We start from the raw sequence: 26,488 nt of genomic DNA, 5'->3' as shown, positions 1-26,488 counted from the left end.
TGTGTCAATTTGGTAGATCTAAAGGAGATATTTCTATTTATTCTTATTAAAAAGTGGATCGCATAAAATGTAATTTCATCATTCTTTGTAGGGACATCTCAGTCTTTTTTTAGGAAATCAAAGGCAGCAGACATTCCCAAAATATCTACTGTTTGTATGTCTGCTACACAAAATATAATTCCTACTCCTGGAGAATAGAAAAGACAAAAGAAACCGCATATTATAAAGGATTAACAGTATATATAATCATGTAACTTTTAAAAGTCATATAGGACCCTCTGCACCCTCTTAAAATCTTTTATGAAGGCCATGGACTCTCGCTAGAAAAATGCACCTTCCCATAAAATTTTGCATACAGTATTAGAAGTAAACAGAAGTTTGTTCTTGAGGCCTTGTTAACAGCCTTAGTATACACAATAAATGCCGTACTCATCTAGAAAGATTGGATTAAAAACAAAAAAAAATTAGAAGTGAGTTTTAAAGGTGGGAAACTTAAATGAGGGAAGAGGAGCTTGGCACTGTATATTGGGGAATAAACAACATTCCAGTTGTCCTAAACAGAGGCCCCTCTGGGACTGGTAGGAGATAAAATGAGAAGATGAGGAAGTCAGACTATAAAGGAATGCTGCTTTGTGTCTGCAGTGGCAGGCATGTTATAGGGGCTCAGTAAATACTGAAAAAATACCAGGAGAAGGGCTGAAACTTTATTCTTTGACCATTAAAGAGACATTGGTACTTCTGAAACAGGAGACTGAGGATGCGTTTCAGTTCTGTAAGCATCCTGAGATCTTGCTATTTGTCAAAGGTGCTGACACAAAGTTGATTCTTGCCTTCTAGGGGCTTTTCATATGCACAGTTTGTATATATTAAATAATCATCCAGGAAAGTCAGTTCTGGGAGTAGCTGAAATTTGTTGTCTGTTTCACCCCACCAAAATATAAATTTTACAAGGGGACGTTTGTTTTAATACTCCCTGCTCAATCCCTAACATTTAGAAAAATGCCTGGCTCATATTAAGCACTCAACAAGTATTTGTTGAATGGAAGAGTATTGAATGAATTATTGGATCAATGAGTATGAACATTTTTAAGGCACTTTATAGACAATTTAAGGCACTTCATAGACATAGGCAAATTTCTTTCTAGAAATATAACAATTTATACTTACATCAACAATATGTAAAGAATGCTCATTTTTCCTCAGTTTTTTGAGTTAAATTTCGTCTTGGAAAACAAACATGTTGATCTAGTGATTCCATAGCATTCATGGTAGAGAAGCCATTAGCAAAGACATGGAAACACGAAGCAACATGGTAAATTCAAGGATACAAGTAGTGCATATGGCTAGAATGTAAGGTTTAACAAATGACACATCACGTCCATGGGCTTCCCTGGTGGCACAGTGGTTAAGAATCCACCTGCCAATGCAGGGGACACGGGTTCAAGCCCTGGTCCGGGAAGATCCCACATGCCATGGAGCAACTAAGCCCGTGCACCACAACTACTGAGCCTGCACTCTAGAGCCTGCGAGCCACAACTACTGAGCCCGCGCGCCTAGAGCCTGTGCTCCGCAACAAGAGAAGCCACTGCAGTGAGAAGCCCGTGCACCGCAAGGAAGCATAGCCCCTGCTCGACGCAACTAGAGAAAGCCCATGCACAGCAACGAAGACCCAACAGAGCCATAAATAAATAAACAAACAAATACATAAAAAGGACACCTCATGTCCTATAGTTAAAGGAAAGGCTTTGAAGAATATTAAGAGCTAAAATTTTATTAAATACATATGTTAGAGCAATCTGACAGCACAATATTAAAGTAGCATTTGGGTGAACATTAATGGACTTTGAGGTCAGGAAACTGGGAGAATGGCAGGAAAGGGACAACAATCAGTGTCAGATCATCAATGAGTAATGAAATTGGAACAGAAATGAATGAATGACAATAAAAGTCACTAAAAACTGTAGTGTAACTGGCTTAAATGAATCTCAGAGGAAGAGTTTTTCTTGTGGGAGAAAATAAGCGGCCTTGTTCAGAAGACTGCAACATTAGCAGTGTCCTTGAGATCTACATACAGCACAAGCCAGGAGTAGAGATGGAGTTATCCAGAAGAGATCTGTTCAGGACTCTTGTCTGATGGCTTGGACCCCCATGAACTGCATGGGAGGCAGCAAGACTTCTGGGAATTTCATGCCAGCAGAAATGCTGCCATCTTGGACTGAAGGGGACAGAGATGGGATGAAATGAATGAAGGCTATTGGATTTCTGGGACTCTACTGGATGGGCAATAGAGCTATTCAGTTTTGAACATGTGTTATCCTTCAAGAAAAGGGAAGAATGACCCCCCAAAGATGGGTCAGAGTTTGGGAGGGCTGCCACTGCCATCATGGACCCAGACCTGGGAAGTAACTGTCTCCTTGGTTGGTTCCAGAGAGGTTGAGGGCACTACTTTTCAATCTAGTGAGAGAGAGTTGAGTAATTAATCTAAATATTGTGTATTGCTTTTAGAACAAGTAATTGAAGGATTTAAGGTTTTAAAAGTAATTGAAAGAAATAATTCAGACAGTTTGGCAATTAATATTAATTATAATTACAGAATATTAGTGAATTTATCATAGTATATAATATGATAAAGTCAGAAATAATTTTTGTATTCTTGACTACCTGATACAGAGAAAAAGCAAAAGCCGAAGTCAACCCATTAATCTTACTGGCTCTCAAATCCATTTGAAGACAGTTTTACATTAAAATTCAAATTAATAGAACAAGGAAGAACAATCACAAAATTCTAGAGAAATCTAGCCCTCTGAATGAATGCAGTTATTTTGTCGGCGTTTACAATATACTGCTTTAAAAGTGTGTTAAATGACTACAAGGATGTGTTTTTTTTTTTTACAGGCTGGGTTGCCCTTATTCAGTTAATAAACTACTCCTAATCTATATCAGGTCTGCAGCTTAGGCTTCAGTATCTTTGAAAAGTGAAATTGTTTGGTATTGAATAGTTTGGGTTTTTTTAATAGACGTTTTCAGAATTTATAAAAGCACAGTGAATAGTTTTATGAACACTGTATAAACTTTAGCAGTCTTCAGTAATTGTCAGCATGTGGCCATTCTTGTTTTGTTTATTCCTTCTCACCCCACCCACACAGCTGGATTATTTTGAAGCAAATCCTAACATATAATTCCATTTTTAAATTCTTCAGTAAATACGTTTTATGGGTATAATTGTAAAAAAGCATCTTTTTACTTTTGGCAGGACACTTGGCAATTAAATCATGGCAACCATAGAAGAAATTGCACATCAAATTATTGAACAACAGATGGGAGAGGTATGTCTAGTTTACCGTTCATTCACTGCTTCACCAAACTTATTTATACCAAGTGTAGTATATGCTAGGGTTTGGTGGTACAGAGATAAAAGATAACCTTGAATTTAAGTGCACTTTGATCAAGTAAATCAGAAAGAGAAAAACCAATACTGTATGCTAACATATATATATGGAATCTAAAAAAAAAAAAAAATGGTTCTGAAGAACCTAGGGACAGGACAGGAACAAAGACGCAGACGTAGAGAATGGACTTGACATGGAGAGGGGGAAGGGTAAGCTGGGACGAAGTGAGAGAGTGACATTGACATATATACACTACCAAATGTAAAATAGATAGCTGGTGGGAAGCAGCCACATAGCACAGGGAGATCAGCTCCGTGCTTTGTGACCACCTAGAGGGGTGGGATAGGGAGGGTGGGAGGGAGACGCAAGAGGGAGGGGATATGGGGATATGTATACGTATAGCTGATTCACTTTGTTATACAGAAACTAACACAGCAAGGTAAAGCAATTATACTCCAATAAAGATGTTAAAAAAAAAACTAAAAATAAAAAGTTCTCTTTGATCTAGTGAGAGACAGTTGAATAATTGGACAATCATAATAGGATATGGTAAGTGCTGTGATAATTCTATAGGGTGTTATGGGAGCACAGAAGAAAAACAACTAATGAAGAGTTGTGGTAGAGTGAGGATCTAGCCAGGGAATGTTTCTGACAGGTGTGGAATCTGAGGTTTAATAGACCAGTAGAAGGACATCCATGTCAATAGATAGGTCTTCATTTTTTTTAAAAGTTATGTCCTAGTAAGAGGTACCATAATCTAAAGGTTTTCAAAGTATCATCTAGGAACTCTTTCAGAGAGTCAGTAAGGTCAAAACCATTCTCATAATAATACTAAAATGTTACAGTATTTGCCTTTTCACTATCATTCTCTCACAAGTATATGGTGCAATTTTCCAGAGGCTGCATGTCATGTGATATTGTATGATGAAATATGTCAACATTTAAAAGGTGTACATAACTCACTGAACCAGTGTTTCCCAAATGACCAATGCACGATGTTACACAATCACTCATGAGTAAAGGATTCACATTGCCGGATAGATTTTAATATATAGTTTCTGATTCCACATTGCAACTAACCTCTAAAAAAGCTATCACTTGTCAAGTTTTGGTGTCATATTAAAGAACAGTTTACACAGTTTGAAGAAACAGTTAAGATATTCTTCCCTCTTTTACCTAGTAAATGTAAGGCTTGATTTTCTTTATATATTTTAACCAAAACAACATATTGCAGTAGATTGAATGCCCAGGTAGGTATGAGAATCCAGCTTCTATTAAGCCAGATATTAAAGCAGTTTGCAAAAATGTAAATCATTGCCACTCTTCCCATTGATTTTTCTTTTGTTTGGAAAATTATTTATTTTTCATTAAATATGTTACTTATGTTAACATTTAATGGGTTGTTTTCTTTATTTTATTTTTTAAATAAATTTATTTTATTATTTATTTTTGGCTGCATTGGGTCGGTCTTCGTTGTTGCATGCGGACTTTCTCTAGTTGCAGGAAGCGGGGCTACTCTTCATTGTGGTGTGCGTGCTTCTCATTGCAGTGGCTTCTCTTGTTGCGGAGCATGGGCTCTAGGTTTGCGGGCTCCAGTAGTTGTGCCTCACGGGCTCTAGAGCACAGGCTCAGTAGTTGTGGCACACGAGCTTAGTTGCTCTGCGGCATGTGGGATCTTCCCAGACCAGGGCTCGAACCCGTGTCCCCTGCATTGGCAGCCAGATTCTTAACCGCTGTGCCACCAGGGAAGTCCCTGGGTTATTTTTAAATGAATTAATAAATATTAAAAATATTTTTCTATTTGAATTTCTAATACGGTAAATATCAATAGATACAACCTACATAAACAGAAGTTCTTTGGGCTCTCAGTGACTTTTTTTTTTTTTTTTTTTTTTTTTGGTGTTTAAAGGGGTCCTGAGACCTGAGAACTATTTCCATAATCTATTTTTTTTTCCCATAATCTATTTACTGGTCCTTATTGAAGGCCATTTGGATTGCTTCAGTTTCCAATTATAATTATTATGCTGCAGTAAACATACTTTTACCCATCTAAGCAAAGGGTTTCAACCCAATAACAGTTGGACCCTGCATGTACCTGATGCTCGTCTCTAAGAAATAACTGTGAGCCATTAGATTTTTATTCAGTTTACAATGGATATTTCTGATAGAAATATTCTAAAATAAAATTTACAACAACATAAACTTTACATGATAAAATTATAGATGAACTGATTCAAAGTCACATTTTATAGTTATTGAAAATTGCAGAAATTGTGAGAGAGGAAGATGGAGACTAGACTTGGTAGAAATAACCTATGCAAAATAAAATTGACAACAGTTAAAACTGCAGCCAGAAAAACAGGATATGGTAGAAATAATGGTCGACAAAGGAAACTCAAATTGGCAGCAGCCATAATCAATACCGTCTGCTCTAGACAGTAACTAATTAGTGATTCAGAACTTTGCTGTAAATTTTGCATAGAAAATAGTCTTGATGAAAATAATTTCAGAGAAATAGAAAAAAGTTGGAAACAAATCAGCTTTGTCATTTTAAAATTGAATCAAGGAATTTAATTGGCTTAATGAGTTTATTCTGTAAAATATTTGCCTAGCAACAACAAAAACCGTCAATGCTAGGCTGTTCTTTTTGTTCATGAACTTGCTCTTCCCCAGACTACTCCATCTCAGTAGATGGCAATTCTGTCCTCCCAGTTGGTCAGGCCAAAATTTTATAGTCATCCTCGACTCTTCTTTCCTCATATTCCACTTCCAATCCATCAACATATCTTGTCAGCTCTCCCTTATAAAATATCCCAGATTTAATCATTTTTCACCACTAGCATGGCTGCTACCCTGATCTCAGCCTATATCTCTGCCCATATACGATACCCAAGTGCTGCCAGTATCTGTGCAATAGCATCCTATCTGGTCTCCCTTAATTCTGTTCTTGAACATTCATAGTCTGGTCTTCGCACTAAATCTAGAATGATCCTATTTGCAAAAGATCCTGCCACTTCTCTTCTCTGTAAACCCTTCAGTGGATCGCCATGTCATCCAGTAGGAAATCAGTCATTTTATGGCCTACAAAGTCCTATTCAGTCTGGCCCCTTTTGTCTCTCAGATCCCACCTCCTACCATAAATCTCTCTCTCCCATTCTATTTCACTCACACAGCTCTCGGTGTGCTCTTGCCTCAGATGTATGGAACACACTCTTCCTGCCCCACAGGCTGCTGCTTCTACCTGGGATGCACTTCCCCTAGCTAGTTCTAAGCCTTGGTCTGCTACTTCACTCAGGTCTGTGCAAAAATGTCATCTCCTTATCACTGTCATTCCATCAATGATTCTCACCTTATTCTGCTTTATTTTACTTTGTAGCACTTAATACCACCTGACAATATTATTTGCTTATTTGGTTTTTATCTGCCTTTCCTCACTAAAATAAAAGCTTTATGAGAATAAAAATTTTGTTTTGTTTATTGCTGTATCCAAGGACTCAGAACAGTGATTGGCAAATAGAATGTACCCAATATATGTTTGTGTAAATGGAAGGGGAAAAGGAGAGGAAGGGAAGGAATCAAAATAGTGAGATCCATGTGTTCTTACTATTGTAGCTTTATTTGCACATTTGTTTATTTCTGTAGGATAGGATGTCGAATTAGAATTGGTAGATTTAATGGTGTGTGTATGTGTATTATACTGAACGTATGTATATAATGGTATGCTTTTCTAGTCTAGCTTTGTCTCAAGGTATGAGAAAATTGTGCTTAGAGAAGAAAAAAGATTAAGTTGACTTGATTACTAATGACATGATTGTGTTAGATTGTTACAGAGCAGCAGACTGGCCAGAAAATCCAGATTGTGACAGCACTTGATCATAATACCCAAGGCAAACAGTTCATTCTGACAAATCACAGTGGCTCTACTCCAAGCAAAGTCATTCTGGCCAGGCAAGATTCTACTCCAGGAAAAGTTTTCCTCACAACCCCAGATGCAACAGGTGTCAACCAGTTTATTTTTACAACTCCTGATTTGTCTGCACAACACCTCCAGGTAAATAACTAGTTTCTTTTTATCTTACCCTTGAAAAACATAAAAAGCATATCGTAAGTGTAAGTCCTGACATTAAGACTTTATGTCCTGCATGTTCAATAGGAAAAAATCTTGCATAAAATTATGTGCTGCCCTCGCCTATGAGCCACTATTCTTTTCCTCAAACATCCTCACACCCATATATTTTGGTGGGTTTTTAGTGGCTCACAGTAAGAGCCAATCTGGCTAGTTTGGGCAGGAAAGGATTTAACAAAGAATGTAGAGAGCTCAAAGAACTGTTAGAAAGGCTGAAGAAACACTTGTAGGTCAGGTTTCCAAGAATAACTACTGGAACATGCTTTAGAACTTCTTCTAAGTGACCTTCTGCATCTGCACAGTTAGGAAACTTCCAAATCAGGAGCATCTATAGAATTCTATAGCTGCAGTTTCCAGGACGAAGATGCCTGTGCCTTGAACAAGCAGCTGCCAGATCAAGAAGCTGATATTCTAGCTGCCAGCTTTGTCACTCTTGCTTCCTCTTTTGTCAATCAACTACGTCTTCATTGATGTAGCAAGCAGTCTGTCATGGTTATGCAGCTGTTTTTACCACTGGTTGCTATGTTTGAATACAAATACAATGAACCCTTAAGTTTGCCTCCAGAGACTTTGAGGAGAATGAATGCCAACTTAAAATTGGGTTCTGTATTTTGTGATGAAAACACTGATCAAAGAAAATCCCTTTTAGGATTGAAAAACTCCAAATTCGTAAGATACAAAATTATGCCTATATATCCTGATCGGTTCTATTATTCTTCCAATTACATAATTTATATTATTTTTAGAAACAGCTACGGTAGAAAATGGATAGGATATATAAAGTTATCTTATCAGAAAGACGGAAGTCACTAAAAAAATGTATAACATTATCCATACCTTAATTTCTTTATTTTCTTAATTAACAGACTTGATTTTTTTTTAAGAACAGTTTTGTGTTTACAGAAATATTGAGCATTTAGTATAGAGAGTTCCCATATAATCTCCGAACACACAGTTTCTCATATTATTAATATTCTACATTAGTGTGATACAATTGTTATAATTAATGAACTAGTAGTATTTATACATCAACTGCAGTCCATAGCTTTCCCTAATTTTTACTTAATATCCTTTTTTGTTCCAGGATACCATACTACATTTGTCATGTTTTCTTAGACTCTTCTTAGCTGTGACAGTTTCTCAGACTTTCCTTGTATTTGATGATTTTGACCGTTTTGAAGTATAATGGTCAGGTATATTATAGGTTGCCCCATTGTGGGACTTTGATATTCTTTTTTTTTTTTCATGGTTAGACTGGGGTTGTGGGTTTTGGGGAGGAGGATCACAGAGGTTAAGTGCCATTCTCATCATATCATATCAAGGGTACTTACTATCATCATGTTTTATGACTGGTGACATCACCTGGCTTAAAAGGTGATACAAGATTTCTTCACTCTAAAGTTACTCTTTTTCAAAAGACTTTCTCTATTTAAAAATTAAGATGATATTGGTACTTTGCCTATGTTATGGATCATCTCTGAGAGCAATGAAAGAGAAACCAGGTATAGGATAGAATCTCCTGGACCAAAAAGATTTGATTTCTGGTCTGGTGACCAAGATGGGATGTGGGCAAGCCCATTAACCTCTCAGTGTCTCTTCCACCCTTAGGAATAATAGCAGATAAAATATTAGCACCATTTGCAATAGATATGCTATTAAAGAAAAGAGTGATACTTGTCATAGATGCTTTCAAAGGACATCTAATACCAGAAATTGTTCATTTATTTGTTTAAGTTTTCATTGAAGACTGATTTTTATGGTGATATAAGAAGAAATGATGCCACTATAACATAGTAAGGGACTGCTATTTTATTTTATTTTTAAATTTTTTTTGGCTGTGCCACTTGGCTTGCAGGACCTTAGTTCCCCTACCCAGGGATTGAACCCGCACGCTTGGCAGTTAAAGTGCGGAGTCGTAACCATTAGACTGCCAGGGAATTCCCTGGGACAGGTATTTTAATGACTGTTTAAAGTTTTTAAAATCAGAATTATTCCTGAAGGCATTCACACCCCTAAGAGAAGAAAAAGAGTCAAAGTAGAGGTTTATTTTGTGGGCTGTTTTAAAACAGGGGAAGATGTTTACTAAATGATGCATTTTTTGGCTTGAATTTAATTTGTTCGCATTTCAAAAGATTGAAAAAAATGACAGAAAGATTGAAGGATAAACCTGAAAGAAGAAACTAGTATTTCTTTGCCAGTATTACATTAGCTGTACCTAGTGATGAGCTCTTAATATAATTTAAAGAGGTTTGGTGATTTGCCCAAGGCCATCCCACCTAGTCCCCACTAACTTGCTGTCACTAACAGACTCCAGAGTCCATGCTCTCAACCTCTACACCTAACTCAAACCTTAGACAGCTCGAAAAGTTTATACCTTTGTATATCAGTCATGTTCCATAGTTATAAGTAAATGCTTTAACATATTTTTTTCTTTATAACTCCTTTTCTATTTAAAAAATTCAGATTTATGTTTCAATGCTGTTATAGCTTATTTTAGTCATGTCATTCCATATGGAAATGTTCTGAGTTATTCAAAGACAAATGTCATGATAGGACTGATAACTGCTGCAGTACTTTAATGTGTTCCATATGAATAATAAATACGTAATGGGTGAGATACAGTAAAAAATGCTCATGTATTTGTGTGTTTAAGACTGTTTACTTTAATGAAATTGTTATGGAACAAATTATTATTGAACAAATTAAAAAGGTATTATTTCTGTCTGTGCTTTTTATAACATGGGAGTCTTAATCTATATGTAAAGAAAATTAAGAATACTTTAATCGATGCATGCCTAATAGAGTTCAAAGTTTTAGAATAACTTTTGAAAAAGAAAGCAAAAAGTAAGATTGACTGAATGTTCTTTTAATTTTTTACATGAGAATATTACTAAGTAACAACAAATTATTGTGTTTTTGTTTGTTTGTTTGTTTGGGGGGGTTTTCTTTAGCTCTTAACAGATAATTCTTCCTCCGAACAAGGACCAAATAAGGTTTTTGATCTTTGCGTAGTATGTGGAGACAAAGCATCAGGTAACATTAAAAATAACCTCCTATATGTGTTCTCTTGTTAAAATAACTATCTCATTACCATGTTTCTTCTACTGAAAGTAAAAAGAAAAAGAAGCAGGTTGTTTTTATGATTCATATTTGTAGCCTATGAAATTTAACTGATTTTTCCCCAGAGCTTTTTATTCTCCTAAAGGTTTTTTATTTCAGTGCAGTTTAATGTGATCTTGCAATGACATAAAATACATATTTCAAAGAGTTATGAAAGACAGTTTCACTTTTTGAAAGTAAACCGAACATGTGGAAATTTTTCTGAATGTGAAACCAGTTTTGTCAAAGGAATTGCTTAAAAATTAGTTGTGATCCTTAATAACATGTATAATTAGGTTGTTAATCTACCTGTTGAGTCCTGTTCTCATTCCAGGAATACAGAGTAACAGATTATTGAGGTGGAAAGGCTCTGGTTAACCTCTGTGTAATGCTCTGCATAGCTGAGCAGGCACTTCTCCAAGCCTATTTCTAGTACTCAGGGTTATGCCATTTTAGTTCCTTCATGCCAGAAATACACACCCATATTTATTCATATAGATTCACAAGTGCCAGTGGGATAAGTTTAAGGGCCCGGCTTGTTTTCTTTAATCTTTTTTATCTTTTCCATAGCTTCATTAAAAAAAACCTCCACTAGAGCTTTTCCAGGAGTATATTCAGTTTGTTAATAGTTGTGCCAAAGAGATGGTTTGTGAAACGATAGGCTTATCAAAATATAACAGATTTCTCCAGAAATTTAAAAGTGGAACTCACAATGAGGAAAGATTATTAGATTTCAAATACTAACTGACATTATATTCTTTTTTTGGCGCAAAGTTTTTAGAATAAAATAACTTTTTACAGTATATAACAGAACTATAATTTGTAAGTGATCTCAGAAGTGAAAATAGTTTTTATGTCATGGGGTTATGGGTGATTTTGTTTCTTCTCCTTCCCAAATTTTCCATGCCATTGTTAAGATTACTTTACAAAATTTAAAAACTCATACTGTAATATATTTTATCAGAGAATAAGTTTGCGCCATTCTCTGTTTGGTAATTCCTAAAAAAAATTTTTATGTCATATACTCAGAAATCTCAGTTTCATCTCATGTTTAAAGGGAAGAAATGGGCTTATTTCATTTCAGTGCTGAAATATGTGACTTTTGTGTTTTCTTAAACATTTTGTCTTTAGGGCGTCATTATGGAGCAGTAACTTGTGAAGGCTGCAAAGGATTTTTTAAAAGAAGTATCCGAAAAAATTTAGTTTATTCATGTCGAGGATCAAAGGACTGTATTATTAATAAACACCATCGAAATCGTTGTCAATACTGCAGGTTACAAAGATGTATTGCGTTTGGAATGAAACAAGACTGTATGTATTAGCTTTAAAGGAGAGAATACTTTTTAAGAATTCAGGCACACTCTTAGAAGTGTGTTAAAATTAACATGTTAAAATATGTCAAATATATATGGTTTTTAATTTAAAGTTTTCCAACTAGAAATATAGAAATATGTGAATATGTATGTATTTTTTATACATTCAACAAATCTTTATTGAGTGACTATATGCTAGGCATGTATTTTTAGTTTGAACATGGTAATAGATACATGTTTAGTTTTTGATTAAACTATCAATACTAAAGTGATTAATAAGGTAATGAAAATAGCTAGTATTGAGTTCTCATTATGCTTTACTCTGTGTATAGCGTATGAATTAACTTATTTGTTCTCACAGCAAAATTCTCAGTAGATGCTGCTGTTATCCATTTTACATTTGAGTGAACAGAGGAAATTTAGTAACTTGCCCAAGGTCACACAACTAATAAGTGGCAGAACTTGGACTTTAATCTTGACAGTTTATTTTTTCTCAGAAAATATATATTTAACAGCTACAGTATACCACCTCCTAAGTATCATGAAATAAAATTGCTATAAAATAAATTAAATATATTACCTCTGTTTTATAAATGAAGACTAAGCAATTGAATTGCTTCTCAAAAGTCTCCCTGCCCTTAACTGAAAAAAGATTTAACTTCGGTCTATTTATGGTTCTCTATTAGTATTGTTTTCAGTTGGTTAAATATTACTTCATTTTTTAATACTCTTATATAGGTAATTAAAGGACTCCTAACTTCAGGCTTCCTTTTTGACAGTGAGCTTTTAAAAAATAGGAGTTCTACATTTCTGCCACGGCTGGGGCAGGGAGAGGAAAGAGAACAAGAGATGCACATTGGCCAGTTTTACTCTTTTGAAGCAACTTTGTTGAACTTGCAAATAATTTCTAAAGATTGATGGTTATCTTTGGAGTTCAGTTACAGTAACCATGTCTCCCATTAGCAGCATTGCTGACCTAAAGTTTACATTTGTAATTGCCTGTAAATTCTGCATTGTGATATAAGTTTGACACATTTTTGTAGCTGTTCAGTGTGAAAGAAAACCCATTGAAGTATCAAGAGAAAAATCTTCCAACTGTGCCGCTTCAACAGAAAAAATCTACATTCGAAAAGACCTTCGAAGCCCATTAGCTGCAACTCCAACTTTTGTAACAGATAGTGAAACTGCAAGGTATAGTAAAAACAACCAAAAACCACATATATTAAGGAGCTGGTAATTTGTTTTTCTTCCCAGTGAAACTAAGGCTAAAATTTGTACTTATTTGTTACAGGTCAGCAGGACTGTTAGATTCAGGAATGTTTGTGAATATTCATCAGTCTGGCCTAAAAACTGAGTCAACTATGCTGATGACACCAGATAAGGTGTGTTTAGTACAATTAATTTAAAGCTTAAATTTTTTTAAGCTTTTAAAATTTTTTCCTTTTCTCCTCCATCAATTTGGCCAATAGATTTGGTCTTAAATATTCCCTGTTACAAATTGCTTTTTTTTTTTTTTTTTAACAAATTATCATCAACGATTTGGTAGTGTCAAATGACAAAACTAAAAGATTTTAGTGATGAGTTTAATGTCCCTTATTTAAGGGAAAACAATCCATGGATTAGCAGATTACAGTGCTCACAAGCAGTGGAACACTCTTCCAGAGGAAATTTAGTCAAGAGTGAGTTTTATAGAGCATTTGAAGCAGCAGTGAGGAAACGGCTTAATTGGCACAGAGGTTGGGGATTCTCTTGTGAATCTATCGAGTCCTGTTGTCTAGAGTAAGGTGAGCTCACTAAAGCTGGAGCAGGAGGATTGTGACTGGTGTATGATAGGTTTCCTTGAAAGGTGTTTCCTTTAAGTGCAAACTGACTTAGGTTTAGGTTTGTGAAGTGGACCAGGTCACTAGAGCAGCCTCCGTTTTGCGAGTCCTGGTAATACAAATTAACTTTATCAGTAGAAATGTTCATTATTCTACTAGAACAATTATAGCTTCAATGTGAAAATGGCAAACATTTAAATGTCTTCCAGGTTTCTTTTTTTTAATATATAAATTTATTTATTTTATTTTATTTATTTTATTTTTGGTTGCATTGGGTCTTCACTGCACGCGGGCTTTTCTCTGGTTGTGGTGAGCAGGGGCTACTCTTTGTTGCGGCGCGCAGGCTCCTCATTGTGGTGGCCTCTCTTGTTGCAGAGCATGGGCTCTAGGCGCATGGGCTTTAGTAGTTGTGGCACACGGGCTCAGTAGTTGTGGCTCACGGGCTCTAGAGCGCAGGCTTAGTATTTGTGGCACACGAGCTTAGTTGCTCCGTGGCATGTGGGATCTTCGTGGGCCAGGGATCGAACCCGTGTCCTGTGCATTGGCAGGCAGATTCTTAACCACTGTGCCACCAGGGAAGCCCTCTTCCAGGTTTCTTTCATCTTGAAATAAAAGTCCTCAGAAATAGAAATGTATAAGTATAAAATTCTTTATATTCCTTTTGTGTTCTCCTACAGATTTTAGTGTTAAAATACTTAAAATATTTCAGGTGAAGAGAAATTCCTAGCACACCTCTCAAAACATTGACTTGAGTCAAAAATAGGAGTAGGGTTGCATGAGCTCTCATATTATGTATCCAGGTCATCTGGGTTCTCTTAGAGAGTTGGAGCAGCTCTTTATTGAGCAAGGCGTCTGAAAGAAAAAAGGTTTGCTTATTTAGATCCAGCATGTAGAGTTTCTCTAGTGTTAAACATTTTTCCTGAAGACAGATTTCAGAGAGACTATGAATAGTGTTTCTCTCAGGCTATAATGTGATCTGGTTTCATATGCCCCATAAGATTATTCAGTCTATATATGGCCAGATTTATGCTGTTATTTGTTGCTTGATACTTTAAGGCACTCTTAATACTTGTGCTCTGGAGTCAAATTTCATCTGCCATTTACTAGCTGCATAACCTTGGGCAAGTTATTTGACCTCTTAGTGCCTCAGTTTCTTTCCTCATCTGTAAAATAAGGGATAATAAAAGTGTCTACCTTACAGGCTGAGCTTTAGCATGTTGTTATTAATTGAGGAGATTTGGTATCTTACCATAAATATACATCGTGAGGAATTACATACAAGATTTCACTTATCCTTATCTACATGGTTTGTGCTTAGAATGGTGGTTACAATTTCATTGACATTACCTCCATTAGGAAAGGAAGAGAACTAAGTTTTGTTGAAAAATTACTATTTGCCCAGACACTGTAGTTTTCTATATGTTTTTATATTAAATTGTATTAACAGTCTTGTGCGGTTAGTTTCTGACGAATGGTCCCAAAACTGTCAAGTTACAATATGAGATCTTTCCACATTAAACATCTAGTTAGATACATAGGTTATGAAATGGAAGAGATTATATAAGTGTTTAAGTTTTAGTTGAAAATAAGAATACCTAAAAATGTTAACTCCTTTTACTCATATATATAAAAGAAGGCTGGAGCAGTGGTTAGGAGCATGGGCTTTCCAGTCAGACAGTCTGACTTCCCATCCTGCCTCCACTGCTTACTGCTGGAGTGACGATGGGTAATTCTTCTTATCAATAATAAAGGGATGATGATTCCTATTTCACAGGGTTGTGAGGATTAAGTAAAAAACATGTAAGTAGCAATCCTGTAAGAAACTCAGTAACTAGTGGATTACTGAGTAAATGATTCTAGGACCATTCATTAATTTGGGGAGAGCACAAAACTTACTTGCCTACCTATTCAGTGAAATCAGTTTCGCATAAACTAAAGAATTGATAGAAGAAATGAAGTTCAGGACTTCCCTGGTGGTGCAGTAGTTAAGAATCTGCCTGCCAATGCAGGGGACACGGGTTCGATCCCTGGGGCAGGAAGATCCCACATGCCATGGAGCAACTAAGCCCGGGAGCCACGACTGCTGAGCCTGTGCACTAGAGCCTGCCAGCCACAACTACTGAGCCCATGCGCCACAACTACTGAAGCCCACCCACCCTAGAGCCCACATGCTGCAACTACTGAGCCCATGTGCTGCAACCACTGAAGTCCGTGCTCCTAGAGCCCGTGCACTGCAATGAAGAGTAACCCCCACTCACTGCAACTAGAGATAGCCCCGCACAGCAGTGAAGACCCAACACAGCCCCAAAAAATAAATAAATAATATTTAAATTTAAAAAAAAAAAAGAAATGAAATTCAAGGAAACATATCTATCCTCTTAGGATTAATAACACTAAAAAAAAACCCGTAAGGGTATAATGAGGGGACTTTCTCGGTGGTCCAGTAGTAAAGAATCTGCCTTACAATGCAGGGGACACGGGTTCGATCCCTGGTCAGGGAACTAAGATCCCACATGCCATGGGGCAACTAAGCCGCGTGCCACAACTGCTGAGCTCGCACGCCTCAACTAGAGCCCACGTGCCACAAGCTATAGAGCCCACATGCCCTGGAGCCTGTGCGCCACTACCAGAGAGAGAAGACCCGCATGCTGCAACTAGAGAGAAGCCTGTGCACCACAATGAAGAGCCCGCGTGCCTCAATGAAGATCCCCCATATGCTGCAACTAAGACCCAATAGAGCCAAAAAAGGAAGAAAAAAAAAAAAGCTATGATGAATAATTTTAAATATCTGTGGTCCTATCAATAGGCCATAGAAGGCAACGAAGGGCCTTTCATTAGGTTAGGGTAGAATAATTAGAGCATTTATAAAAGAATAACTAATGAATTGAAGCACATAAAATTTATAAAAATCTGAATTTAAAATGATACTCAGAATTCATCCTTCATCGTGAGAGGTTGCTATGGCATTGATTCATTGCTCTAAAAATAGGTAAGTAAAAGGAAGAAAAATCAAGCACTTACCTGCCTTTCCTGTACAGATTATATTTCTGGGTAGTCAGAGAGTTAAGGATAGAAAGTTTTTTCATAAAAGAATTATAGTTTATATGCATAAAAATACACATTAACAAAAATAAAAGCTGAAGACAAATAGGAAAACGTGCAATGTATAACAAAAGCCCAATATCTTAAATATGTAAAGAGACTTTCCAGCTACACAGTGCCTGATGTTCAATGCATTTAACACAGTGGCTGGTAAAAGTTGGCATCCTAGAAGTCTGTTCAATAATCCACTTTCCTTTTTTTTCTTTTTTCATTAATAAAACATTAATTTTATCCGATATAACTTTAAAGTTTGTATAATAAGTTTTGGAAATTACTGTAATAATATTATCAGAATTTTAATGCTAAAAAGGACTTGAAAGATCATCTAATGTAATGTCCTTTTACAGAGAAAGCAATTGTTACATGGATAGATTAGCCAGTAAGTGCAGTTTTTAGTTTAAGGTAACTTTTGTATAAACATTTCCTAGGAAATGTACCTGATATTTTTAAACTTGTAGTTTCCTCAAGTTACCTCAAAGCTCAGAGCTCTTTGATTTTACTTTTTGGATTTCATTTATCTTAGAGTACTTTTCTTTTGGCATTTCATACTCTAGAATTAGGTATTTCAGATTTAAAAGTTTACTGATAACCAATTTGCAGAATTTTAATTTTTTTTTTTTTTTTAAAGGCTGAATCATGTCAGGGAGATTTAAGTACATTGGCAAGTGTGGTTACATCATTAGCAAACCTTGGAAAAACTAAAGATCTTTCTCAAAATAGTAACGAAATGTCTGTGATTGAAAGCTTAAGCAATGGTGATACCTCTTTGTGTGAATTTCATCAAGAAATGCAGACTAATGGTGATGTTTCAAGGTAAGGTCTGTTTTGATTATGTGTCCTTTTGCTCAAGTGTCCTTTAGTATTTCTTAAAATATGTTTATGTTAAATATTATTTATAGAAGTTTCAAAAAACATATTTCTGTTAGACTTAGAAAACTTAAGGCATAAGTAAATTTTAACTGAAAAATTCTATTCAATATAAAATGTCCAGCAGGTTACATTGTCAACAGTGAGCCATAGGTGAATAAGATAAGATTAGAAATGTAGTCATAAAATTCAGGAATTTTTTTTTCAATAAAGATGATAATTTGGGTCTGATTTTTCAGATATCTTAGTTGCCAGATTTTATCTTTTGTGTATTTAAAGTTAAATATTTGTCTTTCTAGGCAGTCATGTTCATTTTCCCCACCAATTTCTAGTGATGAAAATAGATTCTAAAAACTTAATGGAATCAATTACGATTTTAAGTTTACACTTCAGGAAACTCGTATCAGAATTCTACTTTTCCTTCTTTTGGTATTAATACTTAGGATGCAGAAACCAGATTTTTTCAGGCTTTTTTCACACTATTCATCTTCTGAAATATTGAAGAAACTGCATTTAAGAGTCTCAAATAAGTACTTTGTTAAATATGAGATTTTAAAGAGCTGTAGAAGGCATTTCATTGTAAAATATGGGGAGCTATTTTGACTAGTTAATTTGCTAATATTATTTGCCATCCTGATCTCAAATTCTTATAGTTCAGATATAGCTGTGTTACCATAAGTTTTAAAGTATTCTCTGAATTTTTAAACAAAATTAAAACCTAACTTTGTGTTGTGTAGAATACAATAAAGTCAACATAAGTTCTTGCCCTTGGTTTTCTAAATAACTTATGTATGTAAAATAAATGGGCTGATACCTTGTAGTATCAAACGTATAACTTGTAAAAGCATATTTTCATACCAAAGCATAAGAATTTTTCTCCCCTTACATTACATAAGTTTTTTTAAAAGACTTTAATCCTCTGGTAAAATACATTAATATAATAATATAGTTTTTCATACGATATATTTGAAGTTTAATTTGTTGCTTTTGGAGAGAGTGAGTCAAAGACATCACTGAAATAGAATGCTCAGTGATACACCAAAGTTCTATTTTCTAAACAATTTTTAAGGCCTAAATCTTAACTTCAGAATTTTATATAGAATTTTCATTTTATTGTGGAGATTGGCCAAGCTCACAGCTTCTGATGTCTCCTTATAGGGCATTTGACACTCTTGCAAAAGCATTGAATCCTGGAGAGAGCACAGCCTGTCAGAGCTCAGTAGAGGGCATGGAAGGAAACGTACATCTAATTGCTGGAGACTCAAGCATAAATTACATCGAAAAAGAGGGGCCACTTCTCAGCGATTCACATGTAGCTTTCAGGGTATTTCTATATATATGTATATATATATATATTTCATAATTTTTATGTTGGTTACCATTTTGATTTTAATTGTCCTTTCAAAAATCAAAGTATATTTGTTGTGCTTTTAAAGTCAGAAATACCCCTGATAGAATTTGAGACAGCAGCTAAAACATACAAAATAATGGCTCAATAAAACATCCTGTTTATAAATCATAGTCATTATATCAAATAATGTGATTAAGAGTATAAAAGTTAGCTTTTAGAACATTTAGACATTTTTTTCATTTAGACTCTATTAAATATAGTTTTATTGATGGTGGTATTTTTAACTTAAGTATTGGCATTTGTGCTGTGTTGAATCCACTGGTTTATCCAGCGCCTAGCTGCTACTGCTTTAGTGTAAACCAGTTATCTAAGACCCAGATATTCTGCTTTTACCAAGTAACTACAAAGAACACAATTAATTATATATTGCCCCAATTAGCTAGCTCTCAGCTTTATTTTTTTTATTATTTTTTATTTTATTTTATTTTTTTGCGGTACGCGGGCCTCTCACTGTTGTGGCCTCTCCCGCTGCGGAGCACAGGCTCCGGACGTGCAGGCTCAGCGGCCATGGCCCATGGGCCCAGCTGCTCTGTGGCATGTGGGATCTTCACGAACCGGGGCACGAACCCATGTCCCCTGCATCGGCAGGCGGACTCTCAACCACTGCGCCACCAGGGAAGCTCTCAGCTTTATTTTAAGAAGGTTAAAATTATTTAATTCTAACTTCTGTTTTTTAACTTTTTGTACTTTAACCACTTGGAGAAGATACATTTGTAATTTCTTTTTTGCTTCCTTAAATATGTTAATTTATGATGGAAACAATACATGTGGAATACTAGAAACAATGCATGTAGAATATTAGAAAATAACTTTCTGGCATTTGATTTGTCATTCAAATAATATTTGGACCACAGCTATAGATAGGCTGACCATTGAGGCCCTACATTAAGACCCTGCTGTTTTGACCCCTCCATTTTAACCACTCTTTATCTTTGCTCTGCCAGCTCTGAGTACTGTCAGCGAATCATATGCAAGTGATTGCAAGTACTTAGGAGATTTCAATTAGCAATGCATAGCAGTCCTGGAATACCTGAGGGTAGTTGCTCTTAACTTTACTATAGATTATAAATTTCCATGGATTTCTTACAAAAATATGCACAGTTATCAAATAGATATGTGTGCTACTGGCAGAAATAATGAACACAAAATAAATCTAACACTGGCCAGAACTGCATATGATAAAATTTATTCTTGTAAAATTTGACTTGTAGAAATGGCCCAGAGAAACCTCACAGTGACTTAAATAATTCTGTAATTTGATATAGGCAATAAAACATATCAGTGAAACCAGTCTTTATGGAACATTTCACCAAAGATAATTTACATGGAAAAAATTAGAAATGTTTTACTTGCACTTTACAAGAAAAAAATTTATGGGGGCTGTAAGAACAGGCAGTGGGAATAATCAGTGTCATTCTTTAAAAATTTGTTTTGGACAGGTGAATTGGGGAAATTAGAACTTTTTTTTCCCTTCTAGAATTGGTTTTTTTCATTCTGTCTTTGACCCACCATACTCTGGGTATCCTCAGAATCAGCACTATGAAGTTTCTTGCTCTCCTGGAAAGGACAGCTCCTTTCTTCTCTGATTCTTATTTACAGCCTCTTGAGTTTTACTTTTCAGTGAGTTCCCAGCCTGGTACTGTCATGATTAGTTCTCTCACTGAGATTTTATTGTCATGAGTTTCAAGCCCTGATATCTATAATCAAAAATTCAGTCCTCTCAATTGCTGAACTAACTAGCATTTTGTTTCTCTCTGGCATTTTTGTGTACAGTGCAGTTTGCACCTGCTTTCATGCACATTCTTTCATTTGAGCCTCACCACGGTCTGTTGAGAAGCTTTGGATTTTTATTGTCGTTTTGTAAATGAGAAGAGGTTTGGAGGCTTTCGTTGTCTTATTGAAAGCATTCTAGACATTAAGAAGAAATAGTCTAATATGTAACTTGCATTTTGATTCTGAAGAATCTAGAACAATAGTAATATTTAACATTTTTATTAAACTTTAGTTTCTGGTGTGATTTCATATACTTTATTCCACTTGATTTTTTTAAATTTCCTATACAAATAATCAAGGTGGATAGAATTACCATTTAAAAATAAGCATATGAGACAGAGGTAGGTATTTCTAAAACTGTTCCTCTCTGATGTTCATTATCTCAATATTAGAATCACAATCCTTCTAGTCACCATGTTTGATGTTTGGGAGACATTATCATTCTCCCCAAACCTCACTACCTTCCATTCCATGACAGAATCCTAACCATTCTATTGTTTGAATTTCTCGCTTCCTCTTCATTTTTACTGCCATATTTCATTCCTTTACAAATTTTTTACTTAAACTGTTAATAGTAATTAACCTTTGCTTCCAGTCTCCTCATCTTGTCCTGTGCACTGGTAGCAGAGTGATATTTGTTAAATAAACAATCCAGTTATGCTTCTGTGCTGCCTAAAATTCTTCAGTAGTTTTCCATTGCCCATCGTTTCTCAGACATGCCTGCCCCTTTCTTGGCCCTCTCTATAGCTCATTCAGTTTCCATTTTATTCCTCTGTTGAGACTACAACACCTAGCTTAGTGGATCACAGTGAAAGATGCAGTAATATGGTTGCTGAATTACTATGTAATCCAGGGTCACACAGCTAATTAATGACAAGTTGAAAGTATTATAGAATCCAGGTCTGCTAATTCAAGTCAAATGATTTTTTATTTTATTTATTTATTTATTTATATTTATTTATTTATTTTGGCTGCTTTGGGTCTTTGTTGCTGCGCGGGGGCTTTCTCTAGTTGTGGTGAGTGGGGGCTACTCTTCGATGCAGTGCACGGGCTTCTCATTGCAGTGGTTTCTCTTGTCGCGGAGCACAGGCTCTAGGCGCGTGGGCTTCAGTAGTTTTGGCATGCGAGCTCAGTAGTTGTGGCTTGCAGGCTCTAGAGCACAGCCTCAGTAGTTGTGGCACACGGGCTTAGTTGCTCCGCAGCATGTGGATCTTCCAGACCAGGGCTCAAACCCATGTCCCATGCACTGGCAGGCGGATTCTTAACCACTGCACCACCAGGGAAGTCCCCAGATAGCTTTTTAGAAGCTGGATCATTCAGCCTGTTTTCAGAACTGCTAGAAAGGTAATTGCAGGCAAGTAATTACTTCTAAAATAGGTAGCCAAGTTTAGTTCATGTCAACACTCTTTTTAAAAGTCATCTTAATATAATAAATGTGCATAATTTGAAAAATGTGTTTAATTCAATTTATAAACCTGAAAATCCACAGGCATTTTTGGGAAACTTTAACACCTTTGTAGTAGAAATTTACCTTCTCTGTACAGAGGAAGAAATCTTTGTCTTTTCAGTCTAAAAGACCTGTTGAATAAATTGTTTCTTCAGCTAGCATTGGCTTTCTGATTGATATTGCTAGAGGTATATCTTGCTTTAAGAAAATTAAGTATGTAAAATAGATAAATTACAAGCCATTTCCTCTCTATATAAAATAATACAACATGGCAGTCTTGAATAATGAATTCTTCTAGTATATATTGCAAGTGGTTTCAGTTTTATGATAGAGCAACAGAGACTTTGCAACGTTGTCACCACTGTTGTGTAAATCAGGGTGCATCTGTACTTTTAGCCCTTATATCCAGTTTTTACATATTATAAGTATTTCATTTGTTTAAAAGTGATTTTAAGCTACTTAGCAAAGGGTAATCTTGTTTTTGCATCTTATTCCTCCCCCCCTTAAAACTAGTAATCTTTGGTAATCCCCGACTTCTCAGGCTTTTTTTCCCCTACTCACCTTAGACAGTCCTGAAAATGTATGATAGTTCCCAATTTGTTTTTCATATACTTATGTGCAGAAACCGTTGCATCCTAATAATTATATTTATCATGCTTAATATCTGCTTACCTACAGTTCTTTTAAGAATTGTCTTAAGTAATGTTATTTTAATTTACTGCTCCAGTAAACATTTCTTAAACATTTAAAAAATTATCTTTTCACACATGGAATTTCAACTGTCAGTTGCCCTGTTGTTTTATTACTTGACACCATTTATAAGTAGATAAACCATTTATGGCTAATATTGAACAAAGGAAGTTAATATTTTTTGCATTTTTATATAACATTTCCAGAGAACTTTGATATCATTTTGATGAAAACCTTTGATCTGTTTGGCATCGTAGACACCTTTGAGAATCTGATAAAAGCTATATATGCCTTCCCCAGAAAAATACATATGGACGTATCCACCCATCCCACTATAGAGGTAGCCACTGTTAACTGTGTGGTGTATCTCCTCCTGTCACATATATATAATATAATACATATAAAATGTATATGTATATACACATACTCTCTTCTTAACATAAATTGGGTCATCTACATATTATTTTGCTGTTTTTTTCTACGTAGATGTCTGTGAAATGTTTTTCCTATGCTATCTCAGTTTATCTTACTAATTTTAATGCCTACAGGGTACCTTATAGCATGGATTATTCTTTTTCTTAGAGATAGAAGATTGGGTTATTGCCAGCATTTAATTTCTCTGTTAAGAGTGGTGCTGAAATGGACATCCTTATATGTGCTTTTTTGTGGATGTATGCAAGTATCTTTTTGGAATAGAGATTTAGAAGTGGCACGGTTAGGTCATAGGATAAACTCAATTTTAAAATTTTGATAGATACAGCCAAATTGCCCTTCACTTTACCAATACTCAGAAGTATGTGTTTCCCTGTATCATCACCTATGCTTGATATTATTGATCATTTTAATAATTTTAAAATAGAAAAAAAGTTTCTTATGGATGAAATTACATTTCATTTATAGCAATAAAAGTTCTCTTTAACAAGATTTTCAAAAATGCTTTTAGAAGTATTTTGATGTAGGATATTTATTTCCAACACATTTAAAATAATTACCTACGGTCTGCAGTACAGACTGATAGATAGCCTGTGAGCATTATGGCCACAGACACATTTTGTTTTACCTGTAGATTAAATGGGGAGATTTTACAAAGAAGCTGCTCTTTGAAAAATTGAAAGAGCTGGTAGTACTGAGCCCAAATTCCCGTAAGTTTTCAGTGTGTTGAATTCAAGTCACAGTCATGCCCTTTATCTGGGAATATGCACTTTCCAAATGGCATCAGCAGGCTCACTTCACTCATTATTCTCCTGACCCTGTAAGCATTTGAATTTGTTATCCCCGTAGCCTAAATGAAAGGGACATTTAACATAAAGGATTGCTCCTTAAACTGAATTTGTTGTATATCACTGTTAATGAAGGGAGGGAAGGAAAAGACATGTTATTAGACCAAGACAAAAAATAAATTTTAAAAAACAACCAGATGTCATGGTTGGTATTTGTTAAGTGGAATTCTGCTTTATCTGAATTTGCTTTGTTAGAAACTGTGGTCTTCTCATTTATTCTAAATCCTATTTTTAGCTGTAAAATCTAGTGACTTGGATTATTTCAAGATTTGCCTTTGGGTTAATATATTAGTTATTTGATATGTTTACATTTAAGTTTTTCAAAGAAATGATGATTTAGAATTGTCCGACGTAAGATAACTTACCTCAGTCCCTGTTCGCACTAGCTCACCATGCCATCTCCTATGCCTGAGTACCTGAATGTGCACTACATTGGGGAGTCTGCCTCCAGACTGCTGTTCTTATCAATGCACTGGGCACTTTCGATTCCTTCCTTCCAGGCTCTAGGGTAAGTGTCTTGAAGTCCTTGAATATAAGTGTGATTTTCTAGTACAGACGTACATTAGGCAAGAACTTTTATTTTGAGAGGATTTGATTAAAGGGGGGGGAAATTATATAACATTATAACTTGAAATTTTGTCATTTATATGATGAATCATGGCAGGTGGTATTTACTGTATATTATTTTTATGTGGAAGATTATCTGAACTTCCCAATTTGACTAAGTTAATAATTTGAATGAAGTAAATGCAGTGGAGCTGATAAATCATGGCCAGCATTTGTAATAGGCCATCTTTTTTTTTTTTTTTTTTTTTTGCGGTACGCGGGCCTCTCACTGTTGTGGCCTCTCCCGCTGCGGAGCACAGGCTCCGGACGCGCAGGCTTAGCGGCCATGGCTCACAGGCCCAGCCGCTCCGCGGCATGTGGGATCCTCCCAAAGCGGGGCACGAACCTGTGTCCCCTGCATCGGCAGGCGGACTCTCAACCACTGTGCCACCAGGGAAGCCCTGTAATAGGCCATCTTTGATTGGCTTAAATTAGGGAGGCTCTAGGGATGTCTTGGGGTTGTTGTTTCCCTCCACCACCACTGTTTCAGTGTCACCTCAGGCTTGTTAATAAGGTGCTGAAACTTGTATACACTGAATATGTTTGAAAATAGAATCATGTGGTTGCCCAACAAAAAGGGTAAGAAAATTTAAATTATCCCATACCACCACTGTGATGATTTGGAAATTTGGTTTGCCACTAAAGGGCACATCTGTACTCTGTTTGAATTAGATGGTAATGGAAAATGGTCTACTCTAAGGAACCCGAGCTTTATCTAAAGCTTGCCAGATTTACTTATATTGCTTTAAAGTAACTGGGATGAAGAAGCAAAGAGACCATGGAAAAAGTTAAGCCCATAGTTAGAAAAGTATTGTTTGAGTTGTAGGACCTTACTCTACAATATGATTTCATGAACAGTTCAGTTTCATATCCTGTACATCTGTTTTCCCATTCGCCAAATAGGAATAATAACTGCTCATTCTTTATCCTTAGAGAATATTTTGAATATAACTAAAAAATATATCTGAATCATGACTGTAAAAGGCGTATATAGAACCCCACTATAATTTGACTTATTAATCAGTGTTGGATGTACCATGCATTAAATCATGTACTTAAATAATATAGTTGCATAGACTAAAAGCCTGATTTAGAATGGTTAACCTTCAATTTAAAATGATTGATAGCCCTCTCTCTCAAAATAACATTTAACTTTTAGGATTTCTCCAGTCTGCTTAAGAAAAAATTAAAATACAATGTAAATTTACATGTTAACAGTTTATTTATTTTAAAGCATTAAACGTGATTCCTTAAGCTTGTAACTGGCATACATATGCCTTGAAAAGTAACCTGGTGATATTTTTCATAATAGGTTATCAATTATTATAGTAAAAAACAAAAGGAAAGATGTAGCAGGGAGTGATTTGAATTCCTTGAGTTGGTTATAACACCATTGATCTTAAGTATGTCTGTTAAATTGAGTGTGATTATCCTATAGAAATAGTCCGAATGTTGGAGAAACCAGAAATGAAGCCTGGAGTTTCCAGTTATAATTTTATAGTGGCAGCCACAATTCCCTGTGATCTGTATTGAAAAATCAGTTTCAATATAACTGCCACAGAACT

At 35.5% G+C, this 26,488-nt stretch overlaps 1 protein-coding gene across 6 annotated transcripts in view; it reads left to right on the top strand.

Moving 5' to 3' along the window:
- NR2C1 (nuclear receptor subfamily 2 group C member 1) overlaps positions 1-26,488 on the top strand; it is a 41,587-nt gene that overhangs the window by 1,249 nt on the left and 13,850 nt on the right. For 3 of the 6 annotated variants that reach the window (XM_067697575.1, XM_067697572.1, XM_067697571.1), the window contains 9 exons: positions 3,254-3,326; positions 7,210-7,440; positions 10,467-10,548; positions 11,746-11,925; positions 12,971-13,118; positions 13,219-13,309; positions 17,478-17,662; positions 18,875-19,040; positions 24,704-24,825. In XM_067697575.1, the coding sequence (XP_067553676.1) occupies positions 3,273-3,326; positions 7,210-7,440; positions 10,467-10,548; positions 11,746-11,925; positions 12,971-13,118; positions 13,219-13,309; positions 17,478-17,662; positions 18,875-19,040; positions 24,704-24,825 (1,259 nt within the window). In that variant the 5' untranslated portion in view covers positions 3,254-3,272. Of the gene's footprint in view, positions 1-42; positions 2,468-3,253; positions 3,327-7,209; positions 7,441-10,466; positions 10,549-11,745; positions 11,926-12,970; positions 13,119-13,218; positions 13,310-17,477; positions 17,663-18,874; positions 19,041-24,703; positions 24,826-26,488 lie in introns of those variants that run through there. The other 3 variants (XM_067697573.1, XM_067697574.1, XM_067697576.1) reach the window with 3 other exon arrangements.

This window comes from Pseudorca crassidens, chromosome 11 (assembly GCF_039906515.1).
Source record: "Pseudorca crassidens isolate mPseCra1 chromosome 11, mPseCra1.hap1, whole genome shotgun sequence".
In the NCBI taxonomy this organism is placed as follows: Eukaryota; Metazoa; Chordata; class Mammalia; order Artiodactyla; family Delphinidae; genus Pseudorca; species Pseudorca crassidens.
The sequence above is the reverse complement of the archived record's forward strand: the minus strand, read 5'-3'. Positions and strand labels throughout refer to the sequence as shown.